Source organism: Hemiscyllium ocellatum, chromosome X, assembly GCF_020745735.1.
Source record: "Hemiscyllium ocellatum isolate sHemOce1 chromosome X, sHemOce1.pat.X.cur, whole genome shotgun sequence".
Classification (NCBI taxonomy): domain Eukaryota; kingdom Metazoa; phylum Chordata; class Chondrichthyes; order Orectolobiformes; family Hemiscylliidae; genus Hemiscyllium; species Hemiscyllium ocellatum.
In genome coordinates this window covers 9465649-9486704 of record NC_083453.1, presented here as the reverse complement: position 1 = coordinate 9486704, position 21056 = coordinate 9465649, and the positions used below count along the sequence as shown (strand labels likewise).

General features: G+C 41.2%; 1 protein-coding gene across 3 annotated transcripts in view; it reads left to right on the top strand.

The window, feature by feature from the left end:
• The window catches only part of tfcp2 (transcription factor CP2), a 145203-nt gene that overhangs the window by 45430 nt on the left and 78717 nt on the right, over positions 1–21056 (top strand). For all 3 annotated transcript variants that reach the window (XM_060820943.1, XM_060820942.1, XM_060820944.1), the window contains 4 exons: positions 1768–1919; positions 2172–2248; positions 10058–10163; positions 15995–16101. In XM_060820943.1, the coding sequence (XP_060676926.1) occupies positions 1768–1919; positions 2172–2248; positions 10058–10163; positions 15995–16101 (442 nt within the window). The remainder of the gene's footprint in view (positions 1–1767; positions 1920–2171; positions 2249–10057; positions 10164–15994; positions 16102–21056) is intronic.

Sequence of the window (21056 nt, the reverse complement as noted above, 5' to 3'; positions counted from 1 at the left end):
CCTTTTCCATTAAGTATTAAGTCCTCTCTGATTTGTCTTTCCAAAATGCAGCACCTTACATTTATCTAAATTAAGCTCCATCTACCACTCCCCTGCCTATTTGCCCATCTGATCAAGATCCCGTTTTACTGTGCGATAACCTCCTTCACCATCCATGACATCATCAATTGCGGTGTCATCTGCAAACCATACCTCGGTTCACATCCAAATCATTTATGTAAATGAAGAAAGGTAGTGACCCAGCGCCAATTCTTGTGGCATGCTGCTGGTCACAGGCCTCCAGTCTGGAAAACAACCCTCCACCACCACCACCACCACCCTCTGTCTTCTACCATTTGAGCCAGTTCTGTATCCAAATGGCTAGTTCTCCCTGTATTCCATGAGATCAAACCTTGCTGACCAGTCTTCCGTGGGGAACCTTACCAAACGCCTTACTGAAGTCCATAACAAGGAGCCTCGATTATCTGAAGGACAAGTACGAGGGTCATTTTGTTCAGTTAATCGAATGTTGGATAGCCATGCATCGGGCCCTTGTGATCTTGCCAGATAATCTGATATTCGGTAATTAAATGCCCGATAATCGAGGTTCCTCTGTAGATCACAGCCATCATTCTTCCCTCATCAATCTTCTTTGTCACTTCAAAAAAAGCTCAATCAAGTTTGTGAGACATGATTTCCCATGAGGTAAAAACAATGACTGCAGATGCTGGAAACCAGATTCTGGATTAGTGGTGCTGGAAGAGCACAGCAGTTCAGGCAGCATCCAAAATGCAAGCCATGTTGACTATTCCTAATTGGTCCTTGCCTTTCCAAATACAGGTAAATCCTGTCCCTCAGAATCTCCTCCAGCAACTTACCCATCACTGATGTCAAGGCTCACTGGTCTATTGTTCACTGGTGTTTTCCTTATCATCTTTCTTAAGTAGTGCTAACACATTGGCCAACCTCCAGTCTTCTGGCACCTTCCCTGTGGTTATCGATGATACAAATAGCTTAGCAAAGAGCCCAGCAATCACTTCCCTGGCTTCCCACAAAGTTCTCGGGTACGTCTGATCAGAACCTGGGGGTTTAGCCACATTTTACGCATTTTAAGATTTCTAGCACCACTACTTCTGTAATATAGACACTTCAAGGTATCAGAGCTGAAAAATGTGTTGCTGGAAAAGCGCAGCAGGCCAGGCAGCATCCCAGAAGCAGGAGAATCGACGTTTTGGGCATAAGCCCTTCTTCAGGAATGAGGAGGATGTGCCCCAAGTCTCTCCTCCCTACCTTTTATCTTAGCCTGCTTGGCACACCCTCCTCGTTCCTGAAGAAGGGCTTATGCCTGAAACGTCGATTCTCCTGCTTCTGGGATGCTGCCTGACCTGCTGCACTTTTCCAGGAACACATTTTTCAGCTCTGATCTCCAGCATCTGCAGTCCTCGCTTTCTCCTAGTTGACTTCAAGGTATCACGCTTTTTTTTGTTCCCTAAGTTCTCTCACTTGTACTCCACAGTAAACACTGGTGCTATCAAAATATTTAAAATTACATTTTTAAGATGCTGGTTGTGCTAGCTTTCAGAAGATTTGTGTTTAGCAACATGCCAATGAATGAGCAGCAACTTCAAACAAATCACTTAAACCGAATGTTTTTCACTTGAATTTCAAAGTCTTGGCTCCATCCATTGTATATGTACTGCTTATTGATCAAATATTGTGTCAAGATTCTGTTGAGGGAAGTAATCAAAATTTATATATTTAATTTCCTAAATTCTGTTCTAAATTTAGTGATGTCCTTGCGCTGCCAATCTTCAAACAGGAAGAGTCCAACTTGCCACCAGAGAATGAGAATAAACTGCTACCCTTTCAGTATGTCCTGTGTGCTGCTACCTCTCCAGCTGTGAAACTCCATGATGAAACACTAACATATCTTAACCAAGGTAAGGACGAGGGCTGCACTTTGGCTAAACTTTTATAAGTAATTCCAGTGTTGTTACTTAAACAGCTTGTAAATTGGCTGGTCTGATGCATTCTGGTGAGGGTGTCTGATGGCCTGCAATATATAAATGCAGTTCACTTCAGATTCTTGATTTGGATTCTTGCCCTCTTCTTAAAATTCCATTTTAAACAATTTTTTGAATATATCGTAAAGATAATTTGGGTTAAGTATTCTGGTTTGTTCTGTTTTTCAGGGCAGTCGTATGAAATTCGGATGCTTGACAATCGGAAAATTGGGGAGTTGCCTGAAATCAATGGCAAATATGTGAAGGTGGGAAAAGTAGAACATTTGTTGCCTGTTTTGCTTGACTATGCCATTTTTATCATGTTAGCAATTTCTAATGCATTGTGTTGCCATGTTTCCTAATGGGAGTTGGACTGATTAATGTGGATTTGAAAGCCAATCTGTTAATAAATGTGGAACTGGACCTATATAACTTGTTAGGTGCAAGGAAAGGAAATTAAATCAGTCTTAATGAGCAATGGGTATTAATGGTGGTTTTTAAAATATAAGTATAAGCTCATTAATTGTAATCCTTTGAATCTTTGAATGTCAGTCAATTGAATGAGAGGATCAAGTTGCCTGTTGAATTAAAAATTGTACTTGTGAAAAGTGTATTTGTTACATTAAAGTCCAAGCATCCGCCCACAGAACCAAGTCAAGAGCTTCTGTAAATCCAGCATTGATCAAGTTTTTATTGTCTGACTATGTTTGAATTGCTTCTGATTTTCCATGCCCTTGAACACTGTTTCATTAGGAGGTATAACAACTGAACAACATACAATACATTGCAGGTGATGGGAGTTATTAATTGTCAGTGAAATGTTTGATTGTTATGTGGGTGTTAGGCATTAACTGGGACTTCACACTTGTCCTTGAAAACAGACATGGTGCGGGGTTGAGGTCTGAGTTGAAATTTGTATTTCTAGGTCAGGGTGGTGAGTGGCTTGAAGGGGAACTTATGGGGTGGTGTTCCCAAGTTTGTGTTGTCCTCGTCCTTGATGGAGATGGTCATAGGTTTGGAAGGATTTTTTCAATTTCTGCAGTGCATCTAGTCAATGGGGCACACTACTGAATGTCAGTAGTGGAAGGAATAGATGTTTATGGATGTGGTGTCAGTGAAGTGGGCTACTTTGTCCTGGATGTTGTCAAGCTGCTTGAGTGTTGTTGGAGCTGCACTCATTCAGGCAAATTGGGAGCATATTCAATCACATTCCTGACTTGGTGGGCAGGCTTTTCGAAGTCAGGAGGTGAGTTACACACGAGCCTCTGACCAGCTTTTGTCATCACTCTTTATGTAGCGATTCCTGGTGAATAATAGACCCCCAAAATGTTAATAGTGGGAGATTCCATGGTAATGCTATTGTCATGGGGCATTGGTTAGATTGTGTTTCTTATTGGAGATGGTCAGTGCCTGGTATTTGTGTGGTGCGAGTGTCACTTGCCACTTTTCAGCTCAAGTCTGGCTATCGTTCAGGTCACCTTGCATTTGAGCATGGACTGCTTCAGCATGTGAAGAATTGTGAATGGCGCTGAACATTGCACAGACATCAGTGAACATCCTTACTTCTGACCTTGCAGTGGTCATTGATGATGCAGCTGAAGATGGTTAGGCCTAGAACCAAGTAACTACCTTCTCCGGTAACAGAGCCAATTCCTGGAGACTGAAAAAGTTAGGGAAACCAAATGCACCAGAGTACTCCTTTCTCTTTAATTCTAACAAAGCTGTCAGGATCGGAGGGATTTTGCTTTAGGGAGAGGCTGACTAGACCGGGAGCTATTTTCCCTGGAGCTTCGGAGATTGAAGGGTGACCTTATAGAGGTTTATGAAATCATGAGGATTGTAGCTAGAGTAAATAGATACGGTCTTTTTCCTGGGGTAGGGGAGCTCCAGACTAGAGGGCACAGGTTTAAGGTGAAAGGGCAATGATTTTAAAGGAACAATCTTTTTATGCAGAGGGTGGTACGTGTAAGGAATGAGCTGCCAGAGATGGTGGTGTAGGTTGGTACAATTACAACATTTAACAGGCATCTGGATGGATATATGAATAGCAAGGGTTTAGCGGGATATGGGCTTAGTGCTGGCAAATGGGATTAGGTCAATTTAGGATATGGTTAGTATGGATAAGTTGGACCAAAGGGTCTCTTTCCATGCTGTATATTTCAGTGACTCTGTAGCGTGTCTGAATCCCTTTCTCTGTCAGGGTCCCATTGTCTAGATGATAGCTAATGGTTGTCTCCACCCAATTAAACACCCAAGTGAGGCTAATCAGGTAAGGGATGCTGTTGAGGTCACTGTCTTTGGTGGGTTTTACATACTGGAGGACTCTGTCTTATTGTTATTGGAATGTAGGAGTTAGTGGTGCAAATTGTTGAGCCATCTTTGACTGAGAACTGAAGTCACTGAAATTAATATTGATTCCTTGCAGCTATTGATGTGTCCTCGGATATGATGACATTGCTGTTAAGTAAACCTTGCACAAATGAAACTTGACACAAAGCATGGTAAAGCTTATTTTTAGGAAGAGTACAGAAAAGGTTTACCAGGACATTGCCTGGTATGGGCACGATTGTTTGTTGGCGGTTGGCTAGACTGGGTTTGCGTTCACTGGAATGCAGGACGTTGAGGGGTGACCTGATAGAAGTTTATAAGATTGTGAATGGCATGGTTAGAGTGGAAAGTATGAGGCTTTTTTCCAGGGTGGAGGGGTCAGTTACTCGGGGACACAGGGTCAAGGTGCAAGGTGGGGGGAGTTTAAAAGAGCTGTGTGAGGCAAACTTTTCACATGGTGGTGAGTGCCTGGAACATGTTGCCAGAGGAGGTGGTTGAAACAGACACAATAGCAGCTTTCAAGAAGCACCTGGACCAATACATGAATAGGAAGGGAATAGAGGGATATGGATCCTGTAACTGAAGACAGTTTTAGTATGGAAGAACAAAATGTAGTAGTGGAGACTTGGAGGGCCTGTTCCTGTGCTGTATTATTCTTTGTTCTTGCACTTTACCCAGTCAGCACATTATTGTAACTTTTTAACAAAGCCTCCTGTTTCTCATTGGAATGTTAGGGTGATGAGGGTAATAGGTAATTGACTTAAAATTGCATGCACAATACTCTCACCCTACTTATTGAAGGTTAAAATGCTGCTGAGTGATGCAGGCTTGGTTATACAAAGCTAATGGAGATTAGTGGGTAAAGATGCCACTGTATCCTATTTAACCAAAAAACTATAAGCAATAGGAGCAGGAGTAGGCCAATCAGCCCCTTGAGCTTGTTCCACCATTCAATAGGATCATGGCTAATTTGACATGTCCTCTTGCCTATCATTTTCCCATACCCCTTGATATGCTGACTGATCGTGAACCTTATCTATCTCAGCCTTAAATATGCACAAAGACTCTGCCCCTACAGCTCTCTGTGGCAAGGAGTTCTAAAGATACTTGCCCCTCCAGAGAAGAAATTCCTCCTCATCATAATCTTTAGTTACTGCTTTTTTCTGAGACTGTACGTCCTCTGGTCCTAGACGCTCGCACATACCCTGTCAGAGATTATTTCACGTTCTTATAAACTCCAGTGAATAGAATTCCAACCTGTTTAGCCTTTGGAGAGTCAGTGTGAACTTGAAGGGCCAAATGGCCTGCAACTACACTGTAGGATTCTATAACTTTATATGCATGTACATAACCTTCATGAGCTTAAGGAATCTGGATTCTAGGTCTATTCAGAGATTTCTGTGGACTTCATTTCATTTTATTACTATTATAATTACAACATCGTCCGAGTGAACTTTCTCCCAACTGCTTCCAATGAAATGATGTCTTTCCTTAAATAAGGATATCAAAACTGCAGACAGTACTTCAAATGTGGTCTCACCAGCACCTTGTATATTTGCAACAGGACTCCCTCCTCTTGTATTCCAACTCCCTTGAAATAAGGGCCAGCATTCCAGTAGCCTTCCTGATTACCTGCTGCCCCTGTGCTATCTGTGTTTTGTGAGCAAGCCGCTTTGTGTTGCAGCTTTCTGCAGATTTTCTTGATTTAATTAATATTCTGTTCTTTTGTTCTTCCTTCAAAATGAGCAACTTTGCATTTTCCCACATTTGCAAACTTTTTTGCCTACTTACCTGACCTATCAATATCTCTCAAACTATTTGTATCCCTCTCGCAACCTGCTTTTCCACCTTTTTTTTGTCATCTGCAAATTTGGCTGCCATACAAACATAAATAACTTGCATGTAGTGAATGTTGTAAACTCTTTTGGTCCCAGTCGTGATCCCTGTGGTACCCCGCTGGTCACAGATCAAGCTGAAAAAGCACCCCTTATCTCCACTCACTGTGTCCTGACAATTAGCCAATTCTCTATCCATGCCAATATACAACTTCCAATAAGGTGGGCTCTTATCTTGGGACTCTACCTTTTAGTGAAATAGCTTGTCGAAGGCTTTCTGGAACACATTTTCAGGTTCCTCCTCTATCCACTTTGGTTGAGATTCCTTGTAAAACTGTAGTCCAACACAATTTCCCTTTCATGAAGCCACCTGACTCCGCTTGCTGAGATTAATTTTCCAAATGTTGTGCTCTTATTTATTGGAATTAATCCAATACTTTTACAACAATAGATGTTTGGCTAATTGGCCTACAGTTAACTGCATTTTTGTCTCCTCCCTTTTTGAATAAGGGAATAGCATTGGCCATTTTCTGATCCTCCAGACCAGAAATACACTGGTGTCAGTTGTGAAAGTAAGGCATTACTTAACAAGCATGGCAATCAGTTTATCAAGGTTCATTATTCACGATTAACCAGGATTAATTATAAAATCTGAGCAGCTGATAGAAGTCAGTGAGGCACCTAGTAGCTCAAATGCTCATATGTTTTGTGTTGAAGGTCTTGAACTGAATGTAGTTGGTCAAGAGCTGGATAGTGGTCATGAGCTACAGGACAAGGCTATCATGTCCAAAGACCAGTTACCCAGAGTGGATCCTCAGGTGACCCTTGTTCTGGAGGTATCTAGATATCTGTTAAATATTGGGTAACAGTCAAGAAATGAGGTCTGTGGACTGACGGAGTAGGAAAAGAATGGAAGGAAATGTAGTCCAAGGACTGGAAATGACTTTTACATTTGAAAATTTTCAGATACCAGTGAAAGATCCTCCAGTAGTGCAAGTGGGAAATCTTATGGTCAGTGTCCTGACTGGTATAAAAGTGCAGTTAGATGTTGTAATTATAATAGTAATAAAATGAAATGAAGCCCACAGAAATCTCTGAATAGACCAAGAACCAGGATTCCTTAAGCTCATGAAGGTTATGTACATGCATATAAAATTATAGAATCCTACAGTGTAGTTGCAGGCCATTTGGCCCTTCAAGTTCACACTGACTCTCTAAAGAGCATCTCTTCTCAGATCTACCCTCTACCCTATTCCCTGCAACCCGGGATTTCCCGTGGCCAGTCCACCTAACCTGCATGTCTTTGGTCTGTGGGAGGAAACCCATGCAGGCATTGGGAGAATGTGCAAACTCCATACAGATGGTCGCCCAAGGCTGGAATTGAACCTGGGTCCTTGGTGCTGAGGTAGCAGTGTCTAGCTGTGTGTGCACGTGTACGCCTCGATATAATCTGATTCTAGCAAGTTCTTAGCCAGTACGTTCCAGGTCATTATCTGTGTGGAGGAGTTTCTCCTCCTTTCATTGAATCCCAGTAATTACGAGAATAAACTAATGATGGACAAAACTGAGGGATTTGGATAACTGGTGATTGTTTGTTTGGTCTGAGGAACTAGATAAGGGTTAATTTGTCAGCAAGATGGGATTGTACTAAAAATATCCTTGCAAATAAGAATTATAGGGCTAAAATTAGACTAGTTGCCCAGAGTTTTGAAGAGTGGTAGGGATTACAGATGTTAGAGTGGATTCTTCCATTGTTGGAGAGAGAGTTTGGAAAATCGTGAGCATTTTTGTCCACGTGCTCATGAGATTATCGATCAGTTGACAAAAAAACTTTCCCAGCGTGGGTATTTATCAGTGAGACTTGCTGAAATAGATTGTGCAATCTACTTTTGGGTGAACGCAATGTTGCTTGTCCTCATCCAAGGAAAGCTTTCAGCCACCTTGTTGCAGGTTAATGATTTATTGCAGCAATGTGAAGTTTAAGAAATGTTATTCATAAGATTAGAGTTTAAAATTGGGAGTCAAGCTACTGGGGTCTTTGGTTTAGATATTAAGCAAAGAAGGCTTGGAATAGCGTTAAATCAACAACCCTATTGTGACTTCCATTCCAGTTATGTTAGATCATCCCAAAACCTCTATACCTATTGATGGGAGAGCAGTTGTGCAGCTTGATATCAATGGACAATAATAAGGTGGTTATGCTGGAACTGTGCAAAATGCTAGTTCGGCCACAGTTGGAGCACTGCATGCAGTTCTGGCCATTTAACTGTAGGAGCGATGTGATTGCATCAGAGAGGGTTCAGAGGTGATTTGCCAACCAGAATGCAGCCTGGGGTGGAAGGTCTGAGCTGTGGGGAAAAGATCAGTTAGGCTGGGAAAGGTTTTCTTGGAGTAGCAAAGGCTGAGAACTGACCTGATAAAAGGTTGAGGGGCATAGATGAGGAAGGCACCTTTTTCTATTAGTAGAGGAATTAATAATTATACAGCATAGATTTAAGATAATAGGTAGAAACAAAGAGGAGCATTAAGAATTCTTTTCACTCTGAGGATGGTGGGAGTCTGGAACACTCTGCCTGAAAAGGTAGTTAAATTAGAAGTTCAACATTGAAGCAGTTTTTAGATGTATGCTTGTATTGCATTTAGTCCCTCCAGGCTCTGGACCAAGACTGGAAAATGGGATTAGTGTAGTCAGATCTTTGACTGACATGGACAAAATAGTCTGAATGGTTGCCTCCTGTGCTGTGAACATCTGTGTCTATGGTTGATTCAGCTAGTTGGCTATTCTGCTTCGACCTAATGCTAGTTTTGATGTGTTGGAGTTAATACTACTATGAAACCGCCTAAAATCATGAGGCAAATAAAACATTCATTTGAAAAATCTGGAAAAATGCGCACTAAATCTCCATGTTTAGATGATCTGAAGAACATAGTGATATATTTTTTTGTGATGCTTCACATGCTAATCTTACTGATAGGTCTTCAAGTGTAGTGGTTTTGTAATATGTCTCATGGGGAAAAATGGGGCCCCTGCCTTTAGCTTAAGAAGCTAAAGAAATAACAGGTGTTAAAAGTATTTTAGCTGCTGAAACAATGGCTCCTGTCAAAGCAGTTTCTTAGATTCTGTTTGTCAAAGTATGTAAGAATTTTTACAAGATATCTAATGAAGATGTTTTACCCAATGAAGGTTATGTAGCTAGTCTTTCGTTTTTGGGATGATGCATACTCAAAAGTGCAAGTGAAAAAGGTTTATAGATGAACCCTTCTTACTTAAAACAATGCTGGAGACAAAAGGAAGGAGAATTGGTCACTGCAAGTATTCAACTGAATTTTTGCTTTACAAAAGCTTTTTGGTGGGGGGGGCGGGGGGAGAGAATAAGTATGTTAAAGGTCTGGTAAAATTGGCATTGTCTTGCAGTGTGGTGCTTTGTACAGAATATGAAGGTTTCTGATTACTATTTTTGAAATTTGAGTGCTCGTGTGTTTTTTCCTAGAAGTGGTGAGATCTCCGCAGATCCTGTAAGATTAGTGAGGACTGCTGGGATAGTGTTCTATAGAATTTGCTAAAGTGCAATAAGCATTTGTGTGTTTTTAAGTGTAGGCCGAGTGTGGGAAAGGTTTTACTGTGTCTTTAAAATGTTCTGTTTTAAAACAAGAGTAGTTATTAAAGCAAGTGGATGTGAGGAGTGACTAGCCCTGTGAATGGTAGCATGGCTGGCAATTTTGGGGAAAAAATTCATCCCCTCATTATTCTCATCCATCTTATCACTTGTGATTCATTGTAATCTTGCTGTTGACTCAACCTACTTATTCATTTTAATTTTGATGTGCAATTACATTGACATAAGTGTAAGGTAAGAATGAGCAATTGGAGTAATTCATGAAAACATTGCTTTCCTTTTGTCTCCCCACTAGAGTATTATCCGAGTGGTGTTTCATGACCGACGTCTACAGTACACTGAGCACCAGCAGTTAGAAGGATGGAGGTGGAACCGGCCAGGAGACAGGATCCTAGATTTAGGTAAATCGGTGCAGTGCAGACTTTCAGGCATGCATGTAAACATTGTTTTGAGTGCTTCAGGCCAAGGGCATGTTTAATCTAATGTTTGACTTGATGTGCAAAAGTTGTTGTATTATGCAAAATCCTGAATGAGCGGATTCCTGTCTTGACAAACTGAAGCATGCTCTTTATGCTGAATTAATTTTCTCTTAACCTATGTCAGTGCAGCATTACAAGCTGTCCATATTTGCAGTCTTCCCACATAAGTGGAATATATGTTGAGCAGATGCTTGCCCCTCCTTGGCAGGGAATGATTTGAGATTTTATCATCCCAGGCCATGCTCACACTCATAAGGTTGTGAAGATATGTGAGAAATATTGGAGACTAGGTAAGTTTGCATTGGAGATGTATTTTCTATCCAATATTTCTTTGACATTAACAAGATCGATCCTTAACCTTTCTGGAGTTGTACTTTTTTGTCGAATGTACTTTCTCCCTAGGGAGCAATAAGCTATATGATATTCAATGGGTAAACTCAAATTCTCAGGCTCCCTACCCAGATACACCCAGTATAAATTTTCCCTAAAATATGCTACAAGAAAAACACCATATCTATTGCTTTTGAGGGCCAGTGTCCTTGCAGCTGCACTTTTTGCTTCTATTCTCTTAGCTTCCCAGGCCAAAGGAAAACATGTTTTCATCCACCAAGGATGCTATAATGCTCACTTGTACTCGAGCACTGATGTTTGGCATGACAATCATCAGTGAGAAGGACTAATTTCATAACTTATCTTTTGGGTTCCTCAAGGCTTGAGTATGCATTGTCCTGTATTTAATTTTTAAAAATGTTTTTTATGTGACTGTCGATCATCCACAACTGTAGGATGTTTTATCATGCCACTATAACGGTTCAGTTCCTGCAATAACCAAGTGCTGTTTATCTGCACACAAGTAGTAGTTTTTCCAGATTGTTGAAGCAAAGTTAAGTCAACCTCTACAGAGGAACCTCGATTATTTGAATTTTGGATTATTTTCCAAGATCGCAAGGTCCAGATGCTTGGCTAAACTGTTATCCGGCATTCGATTATCTAGAATTCGATTAACTAAATGAAATACTTCCCACCTGTGTCCTTCAGATAATCGAGGGTCCTCTGTATATTTAAAGGTACCTAAATCCTGACACTCAATTTTAAACTCACTACTATTATTGCTTACAAACAAATTGCTCAAATTACATAGAACCTATCCACGGAAAATCATCATGCATCATAAAAATGTCTGAGACTTTTACATTGTGGTATGATTAGAACATTGTTAGATCTGGTTTCAGTTGAATATAACCTTTTAGCAAGATAGGATTAACTAAGGAATATCCATATCCCTAATGATACCATAATCATTCAATTCATTAATGCATTTGTTTATTCTCAAGTCTTCCATCACTAGACTTGTTAGAAGGTTTCAAGTACAATCAGTTAGAAATAAGACCATAAGACATAGGAGCAGAAACTAGACTGTTAAGCTTATTGAGTCTGCTCTGCCATTCAATCAGGGCTGATATGTTTCTCGACCCCATTCCCCTGCTTTCTCCCCGAACCCTTTTCCCTGTGATTATCCTGCGTTCATTTGAATATGTCGCCAATGAGGAAAATTTCAGGATTACTTTTCGTGCTATGGGGGAGTCCACTCCTAATATCTTGATTTCCGATTTAAAGAAAACCCAGAAAATACTGGAGAAACTCAGCCGGTCTGGCAGCATCTGTTGAGAGAAACTGTTAACATTTCAAATCTGACATGATGATTCTTCAGTTGTGAGTTGCAAGAAAGATTCACAATAGACTCAAAACATCAACACTGAGAGAAAGAGTGTTGATGTTTTGAGTCTATTATGAATCTTTCTTGCAACTCATGACTGAAGAATCATGTCCGATTTGAAATGTTCACTGTTTCTCTCTCAAATGCTGCCAGACTGGCTGAGTTTCTTGTGCATTTTGAGTTTTTGTTTCAGGTTTCCAACGTCTGTCGTATTTTGCTTTTATTTTAATTTCCGAGACTCTTCAAAATGCCAAGCCACTTGTTTCGCTTTCACTTTATATGACCCATCTGGGAGGACGTTTTTCCACAAATATCCATCTAAATGATGAGACTTGCTGGCTCCTACCTGGCACCTCAGTGTAGGCACCAAATTCTTTCCAATATCTAATTTTCTTTTGCCTCCTCTTCATTTATCTTCAGTTTGTTGGCAAACAGTAGAACCTCTTGGTTATAAGGGCTTTTACTTCAAATGGTGTGTGAGGTTATTCTGTAGTCCTGATTGTTTTGCGTATTCTAGTCAAGGTACAGCTTCTACTTGGATTTCTGTGTCTTGCTGGACTGCTGCAGGATCTCTCCATACTATGATCAGAAGTTCTGACACAAGTACGTGATTATTTCCTAGCTCAAGCCACTTTCAAATCATGTATGCGAACTAACACTGCATTTCCTTGTTCTTGCATTTAGACTCATTTTGTCAATCCATTAACCTTGCCTCTTGTCCATCAGGGCTGAAAATGTGTTGCTGGAAAAGTGCAGCAGGTCAGGCAGCATCCAAGGAGCAGGAGATTCGACGTTTCGGGCATAAACCCTTCTTCAGGCTTATGCCCGAAACGTCGAATCTCCTGCTCCTTGGATGCTGCCTGACCTGCTGCGCTTTTCCAGCCACACACTTTCAGCTCTGATCTCCAGCATCTGCAGACCTCACTTTCTCCTCTTGTCCATCATCTTGAACTTTTAGCTAGTGTTTGAATTTGCCAGTGGCTTTCCCTGCTCTCTCTCAATATTCATTGGACTTTTCTGCTTTGTACACTATTTGAATACTCACTCTAGGCATTTAGGTATCATTTGCCTGTCACCAGTATCTTACCTACTGTGTTCTGTTCCTCATAACTGTCAAAACATGAGTGAGAGAGGTATAGGGTGTCTCATTATCTTAAGTTAACTGCTCAGAAGTAATCATCAACTCACCAATTAGCCAAGATAAGTGTACCCTTATTGTTTGACTACCCAATTGGAGAACCACTTTCTGTCACACCCTATCATCTTCTCTGGATTTTTCTTTCACTTTTTCTGACCCTCTCTCCTCTTCTCATCTTCAATGCTTTAGAGTTTTCTCTGAGACTTCTGTCTTGATGAATGTTTTACACCCATGGAGAAAAATATTCAATTGTGCACAATAAAAAAAACTAATTACAGCCCCATCTAAGGTTAGAGGATTATCATACAGCACAGAAGGTGTTTTGGGATTTCTTCCATAGACCAATTGATCAGAATTATAGCCCTCTGTCATCGGAAGCAAATTCTTTGGAAGCACTCTTGACAGAGCTAACAAAGTGACCCCTCCCACTACTTTGGGAGTAGACTGAGGGTTTTGCAGCTGTACTGCAACTGCTTGGCTTGGAGGTGGCTGTCTGGAGCATAAGTCTTCAGTTCTGGTGGTGGAAAGATGTTGTGGCCCATAACCTTGTTAGTATCCAGTTTTTATTTTAAGCTATTTCTTGACTCCACATGGCTACAGACTGGCATCTGTGATGCTGGGAATCTCGTGCATAGGCTGAGATAGGTCATCCAGTTGGCACTTCTGGCAGAGGTTGCTGCACATGCCTTTTAAACGGATGTGCTGTGCTTTCCATCATTAAGGAATATTTTGGAGCTGCCTTCTCCAGTGAGTTTAATTATTCAATGCCATTCATGAGTGACTGGCAGGACTTCAATTGATTTATTGTTTGTGGCACTGCTTGGCTCTGTCTGTCACTTGCTAATTGTTGTGTTTGGCGTGCAAGCTTCACTAGGAAAACACCTCATTTTTATATCGGCCTGGTGCTGCTCCCGATGTGACCACCCACACTCTTCTTTGAACTAGGGTTGATCCCTTGATTTAATGGTCACGGTGGAGTTGGGGGATATGCCCAGGCTATGAGGTTACAGATTGTTGTTGACTACAATTTTGCTGGTGGCTTGCCACGATATGAACCATGCCTTTTTACTTTTTGTCTTTAAAAAAGCAGGGCTACAATGAGAGAGAACTATTTTTAAACTGGGGAATTATTAGGATGGCTCTATAATTTCACAACAAGGAATCTGATACCTATTGTGATTTTTTTTTTGAGACTGTGGGTTCCTGTAATGTGCAGATGATCAAATATGAGAGTTATTGTTTATAGGTGAAGCTGGTTGGTTCTTGGCTAACTGAGCTGGTTGGAATTGAAAATAAGTTAAAGATACAGATGCAAAAGCGTGTATTGTTTTCCCCAGACGACACTACCAGTTTTCTGCAGTAAAATAACTTCAGTTTTAAACCTCAAGAAAACCAGTCACCATTCCTACAGTTGCTGTGAACTGTGACTTTTGAATTAATAAATCAGAGACATTTTATCAAGTGTATCAGTCACTCTGCACTTCCTACAAGCCAGTGGAACTTCTCAAGAAAGTCAACTGAATACCAAGGATCTGGCTGGATTATCTCGCCATCCAAATCAGGAAGCAAAAACCACCAAACTGATTTTCCACTTTTTCTCTTCCTCTGCCAATAGTCTTTCTCCTTTAGGAGAAGGATATAGACCGTCTGTTCAGTTGATCTAATCAGTGGCAAATGAAACTCAGTCCGGATAAATGTTAGGTTGGGACAATCAAGGCAAGGGAATACATGATCGGTCACATCTGGAGTATTGTGTGCAATTCTGAACCTGCATTATAGGAAGAATGTGACAGCACTGGAGAGGGGACAGAGGAGTCTGAACGCTGCCTGGCCTGGAAGGTTTCAGTTACGGAGAGAGATTGGGCTGGCTGGGATTGTTTTCCTTTAGCGCAAAGGAGATTGAGAGGGGACACGATTAAGGTATAAGATTGAGGAGCATAGAGTAGACAGGAAGAAAGGTTTCACCTTGATGAAATAGGTCAATGGCATGATCGATGGAAAAAACATTTTCACCCAGAGGAATGTGAGAATTTGGAATACTGTACCAAAAGAGCGATAAAGGCAGGCATTCTCAACGTTGAAGAAGTATTGAGATGTGCACTTTCATTCAAGGCATACAAGGCTATGGACCAAATGCTGGAAATGGGACTAAATTAGTTGGGAGATTTTTGACTGTTGTGGACCCAGTCGGCTGAGCGGCCTTTTTCTGTGCTGTAGATCTTTATGACTGCTTGTCTGTGTGCAATTATAGGGGAATTAGTTTTAGTTAATGTTGTATGTCAATGATTTGTATTTGTTTACTTGTAGCTCTAGTCTAATTACTTACTAGTAATTTTTGTAATTTGTTCATTTGTATTTTTAAAAATATTTGTTGTGTACAGAAACTTGGGCTGTGCTTTCCATCAACCGTGGCCTGAATGCCAGGTAAATTGGGGTACTGTGTAGTTTTAAAAAACTTTTATGTTGATATACGCCATGATTAACGGGGCTTGATATACAGTGCACTATCCCAATGGTCCTAACGCTGCACCTCCTGCTTGTCCAGTTTTCAGTTGTTAGATTTATTAAAAATCTGTCCTGTTCAGCAAGATGGCAGTACCGTATGACACAATGTAGGATATCCTCCGTTTGAAGGTGAGACTTTGTCTCCACGTGGACAGATGCATCAGGAAGTAGATTGGTGAGGATAATATCGAGTAGAATTCTCCCTCTTGGTACATTCGTTATCTGCTGCAGAGTCCAGCAACAATGTCCTTTGTGATGCAACATTTGCTTGTTTTTTGATTACATAATATGACCAAATGCAATATTAAAATACTTGGAAGAGTAACTCATTGACTAGTTGTTCAATTTGATTTTTTTTCCCCTCAATAATTCCTACCCCTCTCTCTCTTTCAGATATCCCTTTATCAGTAGGAATTGTCGACCCCAGAGCAAATCCAACACAACTAAATACAGTGGAGTTTCTATGGGACCCTTCAAAGAGAACTTCCGTATTTATCCAGGTATAATGTCTCTTCAGTATTCAGGGTTTTTGCCCATCCTGGTTATTTAGTGGTGAGCATATATTTTTCTCATCCATTTCTATGTACATAGCAATTTTGAGTAGTAATTAAAAAATTTTGGGTTTGATTAAATTTATTTTTATTCCTCTACTTAGAGTCATAGAGATGTACAGCACGGAAGCAGACCCTTCAGTCTAACCTATCCATGCTGATCAGGTATCCCAACCCAATCTAGTTCCACCTGCCAGCAACCAGCCCATATCCCTCCAAACTCTTCCTATTCATATGCCCATTCTTAAATGTTGCAATTGTACCAGCCTCTGCCACTTCCTCTGACAGCCCATTCCATACACGTACCACCCTCTGTGTGAAAAAGCTGCCCCTTGGGTCTCTTTTATATCTTTTCCCCTCTCACCCTAATCCTACGCCTTCTAGTTTGGAGCTCCCCCACTCCAAGGAAAAGACTTTTTTGTCTATTTATTCTATCCATGCCCCTCATGATTTTGTAAACCTCTATAAAGTCACCCCTCAGCCTCCGACGCTCCAGGGAATCCAGCCCCAGCCTTAACAGCCTCTCCCTATAGCTGAAATCCTCCAACCTTGGCAACATCCTTGTAAATCTTTTCTGAACCATTTTTCAAGTTTCACAACATCTTTCCAATAGGAAGGAGACCAGAATTGTATGCAGTATTGCAGCCTAGAGGCCTAACCAGTGTCCTATACAGCCGCAACATGACCTCCCCACTCCTGTACTCAGTACTCTGACCGATAAGGGAAAGCATACCAAACGCCTTTTGTTTTTGTCTTAACATTATGATATTTTAACCAGTTAATGTCATGTTTCCCATTTTAACCATGCCTTAATCCTCAATTGTTGGGTTATGAGAAACCCAGTTCACACTAGGCATATGAAAGATCTGCTCTTGCATGGATGTGATTGCTCCTGGGAAATGCCGATCTGGAAATCTGGTGAGGACTGAATTTGACTTGGCTGGGGTGTCCTGAAATCAATTGGCCTGTTGCCAAACGCTATCACTTGTTTGAAGGGTGCCAACTTAGAGAAGATTAATGAACTGGATTCCAGCATGAACTTGTGCATAAGATATGAGTGAAAAATTAACATTTGTAAGATACTTCTGCAAACATTGATGCTTGAAATTTGAGTTTGCAATTCTGGAGTTCAGTACCTGTGTTGCCCAAACAATTGTCTTTTTTTATTTGGAGATAATTCTAATCCTCTCCAATTTCCAGCAAAACAGTACACTGTTTCCTTTCTTGCTACATTTCAACTTCCAATTAATTGAAGATCACTTCCCAAAATAAGACCAAAACAAAATAGAAACAATTTATTTTTATCCTTGCAAGATGGAGAGGATAAAGAAAATGAGTGCAAATTTAAGTCTAAATTCTGTTGTCTGAATTGGAATTTTACAAATGGGTTCTCCAGATTTCATATTCATATTTCCAAATGTGCATCTATTCATGTAATGGATGGGGGAAGGATTAGCTGATTCGTACTACAACAGAGCCACCTTCCACAGCAACAATATGATTTACTGCATTATTATTGATTACAACGTTATGCTTATGTGCAACAAAGTAGTACCAATAAAGGGGGGAATGTCCTACTTGAGACGTTGAAAATCCAATCACATTTCTGTGTCACTTTCACAGAAATGAGGCCTCCCTGATTTTTCTCAAATATATCTGAATATGGTTTTAGTTCATGGGATATGAGTGTTGGTGTCAAGGCCAACATTTGTTGACAGCTCTATTGCCCTTTAAGGTAGCGGTGAGCTGCCATCTCAAATTACTGTAGTCCATGTGATGTCATGATGTGGAGCTGTGTTAGGAAGTGTGTTCCAGAATTTTGACTCTGCCTAAGTGATGACTATATAGTTCCAATTCATGATAGTATTTGATAGGAGGGGAGCTTATAGATGATGCTGTTTCTGTGCATCTGCTTTAATTTACAAAGGGGTCCCTTCCTTTGTGGATACATTTCTCCCAAACCAAATTAATTTGTTTTAAGAGGAGCCAATTTAACCAGGCTTTCTTAAGCTAACAGAATAGTTTCTTAATTACTGAACACAAGAAGGAATAATGCAGTACACACACATTAGAGATAAGTGAGTCCAAACGAGGATAAAAGTTTTTTTTTAACTCTACAAATGAGTCTTGATGGGTCACTTGGGAAGAATGGAGTCTAACGTCACAGCCACGAAATTGCATCTTACTGGTAACACTGGCATTGGTATTTAGAACATAGAACATAGAACAATACAGCACAGAACAGGCCCTTCGGCCCACGATGTTGTGCCGAACATCTATCCTAGATTAAGCACCCATCCATGTACCTATCCAATTGCCGCTTAAAGGTCGCCAATGATTCTGACTCTACCACTCCCACGGGCAGCGCATTCCATGCCCCCACCACTTTCTGGGTAAAGAACCCACCCCTGACATCTCCCCTATACCTTCCACCCTTCACCTTAAATTTATGTCCCCTTGTAACACACTGTTGTACCCGGGGAAAAAGTTTCTGACTGTCTACTCTATATATTCCTCTGATCATTTTATAAACCTCTATCAAGTCACCCCTCATCCTTCACCGTTCCAACGAGAAAAGGCCGAGAACTCTCAACCTATCCTCGTACGACCTATTCTCCATTCCAGGCAACATCCTGGTAAATCTTCTCTGCACCCTCTCCAAAGCTTCCACATCTTTCCTAAAGTGAGGCGACCAGAACTGCACACAGTACTCCAAATGTGGCCTAACCAAAGTCCTGTACAGCTGCAACATCACTTCACGACTCTTGAATTCAATCCCTCTGCTAATGAACGCTAATACACCATAGGCCTTCTTACAAGCTCTATCCACCTGAGTGGCAACTTTCAAAGATCTATGTACATAGACCCCAAGATCCCTCTGTTCCTCCACCTGACTAAGAACCCTATCGTTAACCCTGTATTCCGCATTCTTATTTGTTCTTCCAAAATGGACAACCTCACACTTGGCAGGGTTGAACTCCATCTGCCACTCCTCAGCCTAGCTCTGCATCATATCTAAGTCCCTTTGCAGCCGACAACAACCCTCCTCACTGTCCACAACTCCACCAATCTTCGTATCATCTGCAAATTTACTGACCCACCCTTCGACTCCCTCATCCAAGTCATTAATAAAAATTACCAACAGCAGAGGACCCAGAACTGATCCCTGCGGAACTCCACTTGTAACTGGGCTCCAGGCTGAATATTTACCATCTACCACCACTCTCTGACTTCGACCGGTTAGCCAGTTTTCTATCCAGTTGGCCAAATTTCCCTCTCTCCCATGCCTCCTGACTTTCCGCATAAGCCTACCGTGGGGAACCTTATCAAATGCCTTACTAAAATCCATGTACACTACATCCACTGCTCTACCCTCATCCACATGCTTGGTCACCTCCTCAAAGAATTCAATAAGACTTGTAAGGCAAGACCTACCCTTCACAAATCCGTGCTGGCTGTCCCTAATCAAGCTGTGTCTTTCCAGATACTCATAAATCCTATCCCTCAGTACCCTTTCCATTACTTTGCCTACCACAGAAGTAAGACTAACTGGCCTGTAATTCCCGGGGTTATCCCTATTCCCTTTTTTTGAACAGGGGCACAACATTCGCTACTCTCCAGTCCCCTGGTACCACCCCCGTTGACAGTGAAGACGAAAAGATCATTGCCAACGGTACTGCAATTTCCTCTCTTGCTTCCCACATAATCCTAGGGAATTTTGATTTTGAGATTCTTGACATTGCAGGTCAATTGAAATTCCTTTGACTTGACTTCATTTGATGTGGAGGTGCTGGTGCTGGACTGGGTCAAAAATCACATGACAGTAGGTTATAGTCGAACAGGTTTATTTGAGAAAAAAAAAAAGTAAGCTTTCGGAATCTCACTCCTGCTCCACGTGCTAGTGAGAAGAGACATTTGGCACAGAATTTTATAAGTGAAAGATCAGCGGGTCATATAGTTGAGATGAATGTATTGGACAAACCTAAGATGGATGTTAAATCTTTAATTGGTTAGAATGAAGATACAGGTTTCGATTTGATTAATATGCTCCAGCAACTGTGGAAGCTTGACACTCAGGACAAAGCAGCCCTTTTGACTGGCACCACATGCACAAACATCCACTCCCTCCATCGTTAACGCACAGTGGTAGCAGCGTGTCCCATCTACAAGATGCTTTGGAGAAATTTACCAAGACTTCTTAGGACCTTCCAAACACCAACTGCTTCCATTTAGAAGGACAAGGGCAGCAGATACAGAGGAATACTTCCACATCCCCAGCCTCCCAACCCCACCACTGAGTCACTCCTCATCCTGGCTTGGAAATGTATCATCATCCCTTCAGTTGTCCTGGGTCAAAATTCTGGTTCTCACTCCCTAACGAAATTGTGGGTCAACTCAAAACATGTGATCTGCAGCGGTTCAAGACAGCAGCTCGCCAGCACCTTCTCTAGGGCAGGTAGAGATGGGCAATAAATGCTGCCAGTCAGTGACAGCCATATCAAAATACTCATGCTGACTAATTTACTTGCATTAATCATAAAAAGAAACTCACTTGCACAGAATTTAAATGAGGTGCTCAGACTTCATTTAAAGCTAATTATTACGTTTGAATTTAAGGATAGGTAGCATTGATATATTATTGCCGAACTGGCTAACTTGAGGCCCTATGAATAGGGTTCAACTCTCCCAGAGGATGGGGTCTTTAAACTAAACTAATAAATGTGGAATAGATACTTAGTTTTAGTGATAGTGACCATGGGGGGGGTGTGTGTGTGTGTGTGTGTGTGTGTTGAATCCTTCTTCATGAATGTGGTTCAGCGGAGGATGTCTGTTCTTTCTTGGTTTGCCTGATATGAGACACCAGTCCCACAGCAATGTGGCTGGCTCTGTTTTAATTATCCTCT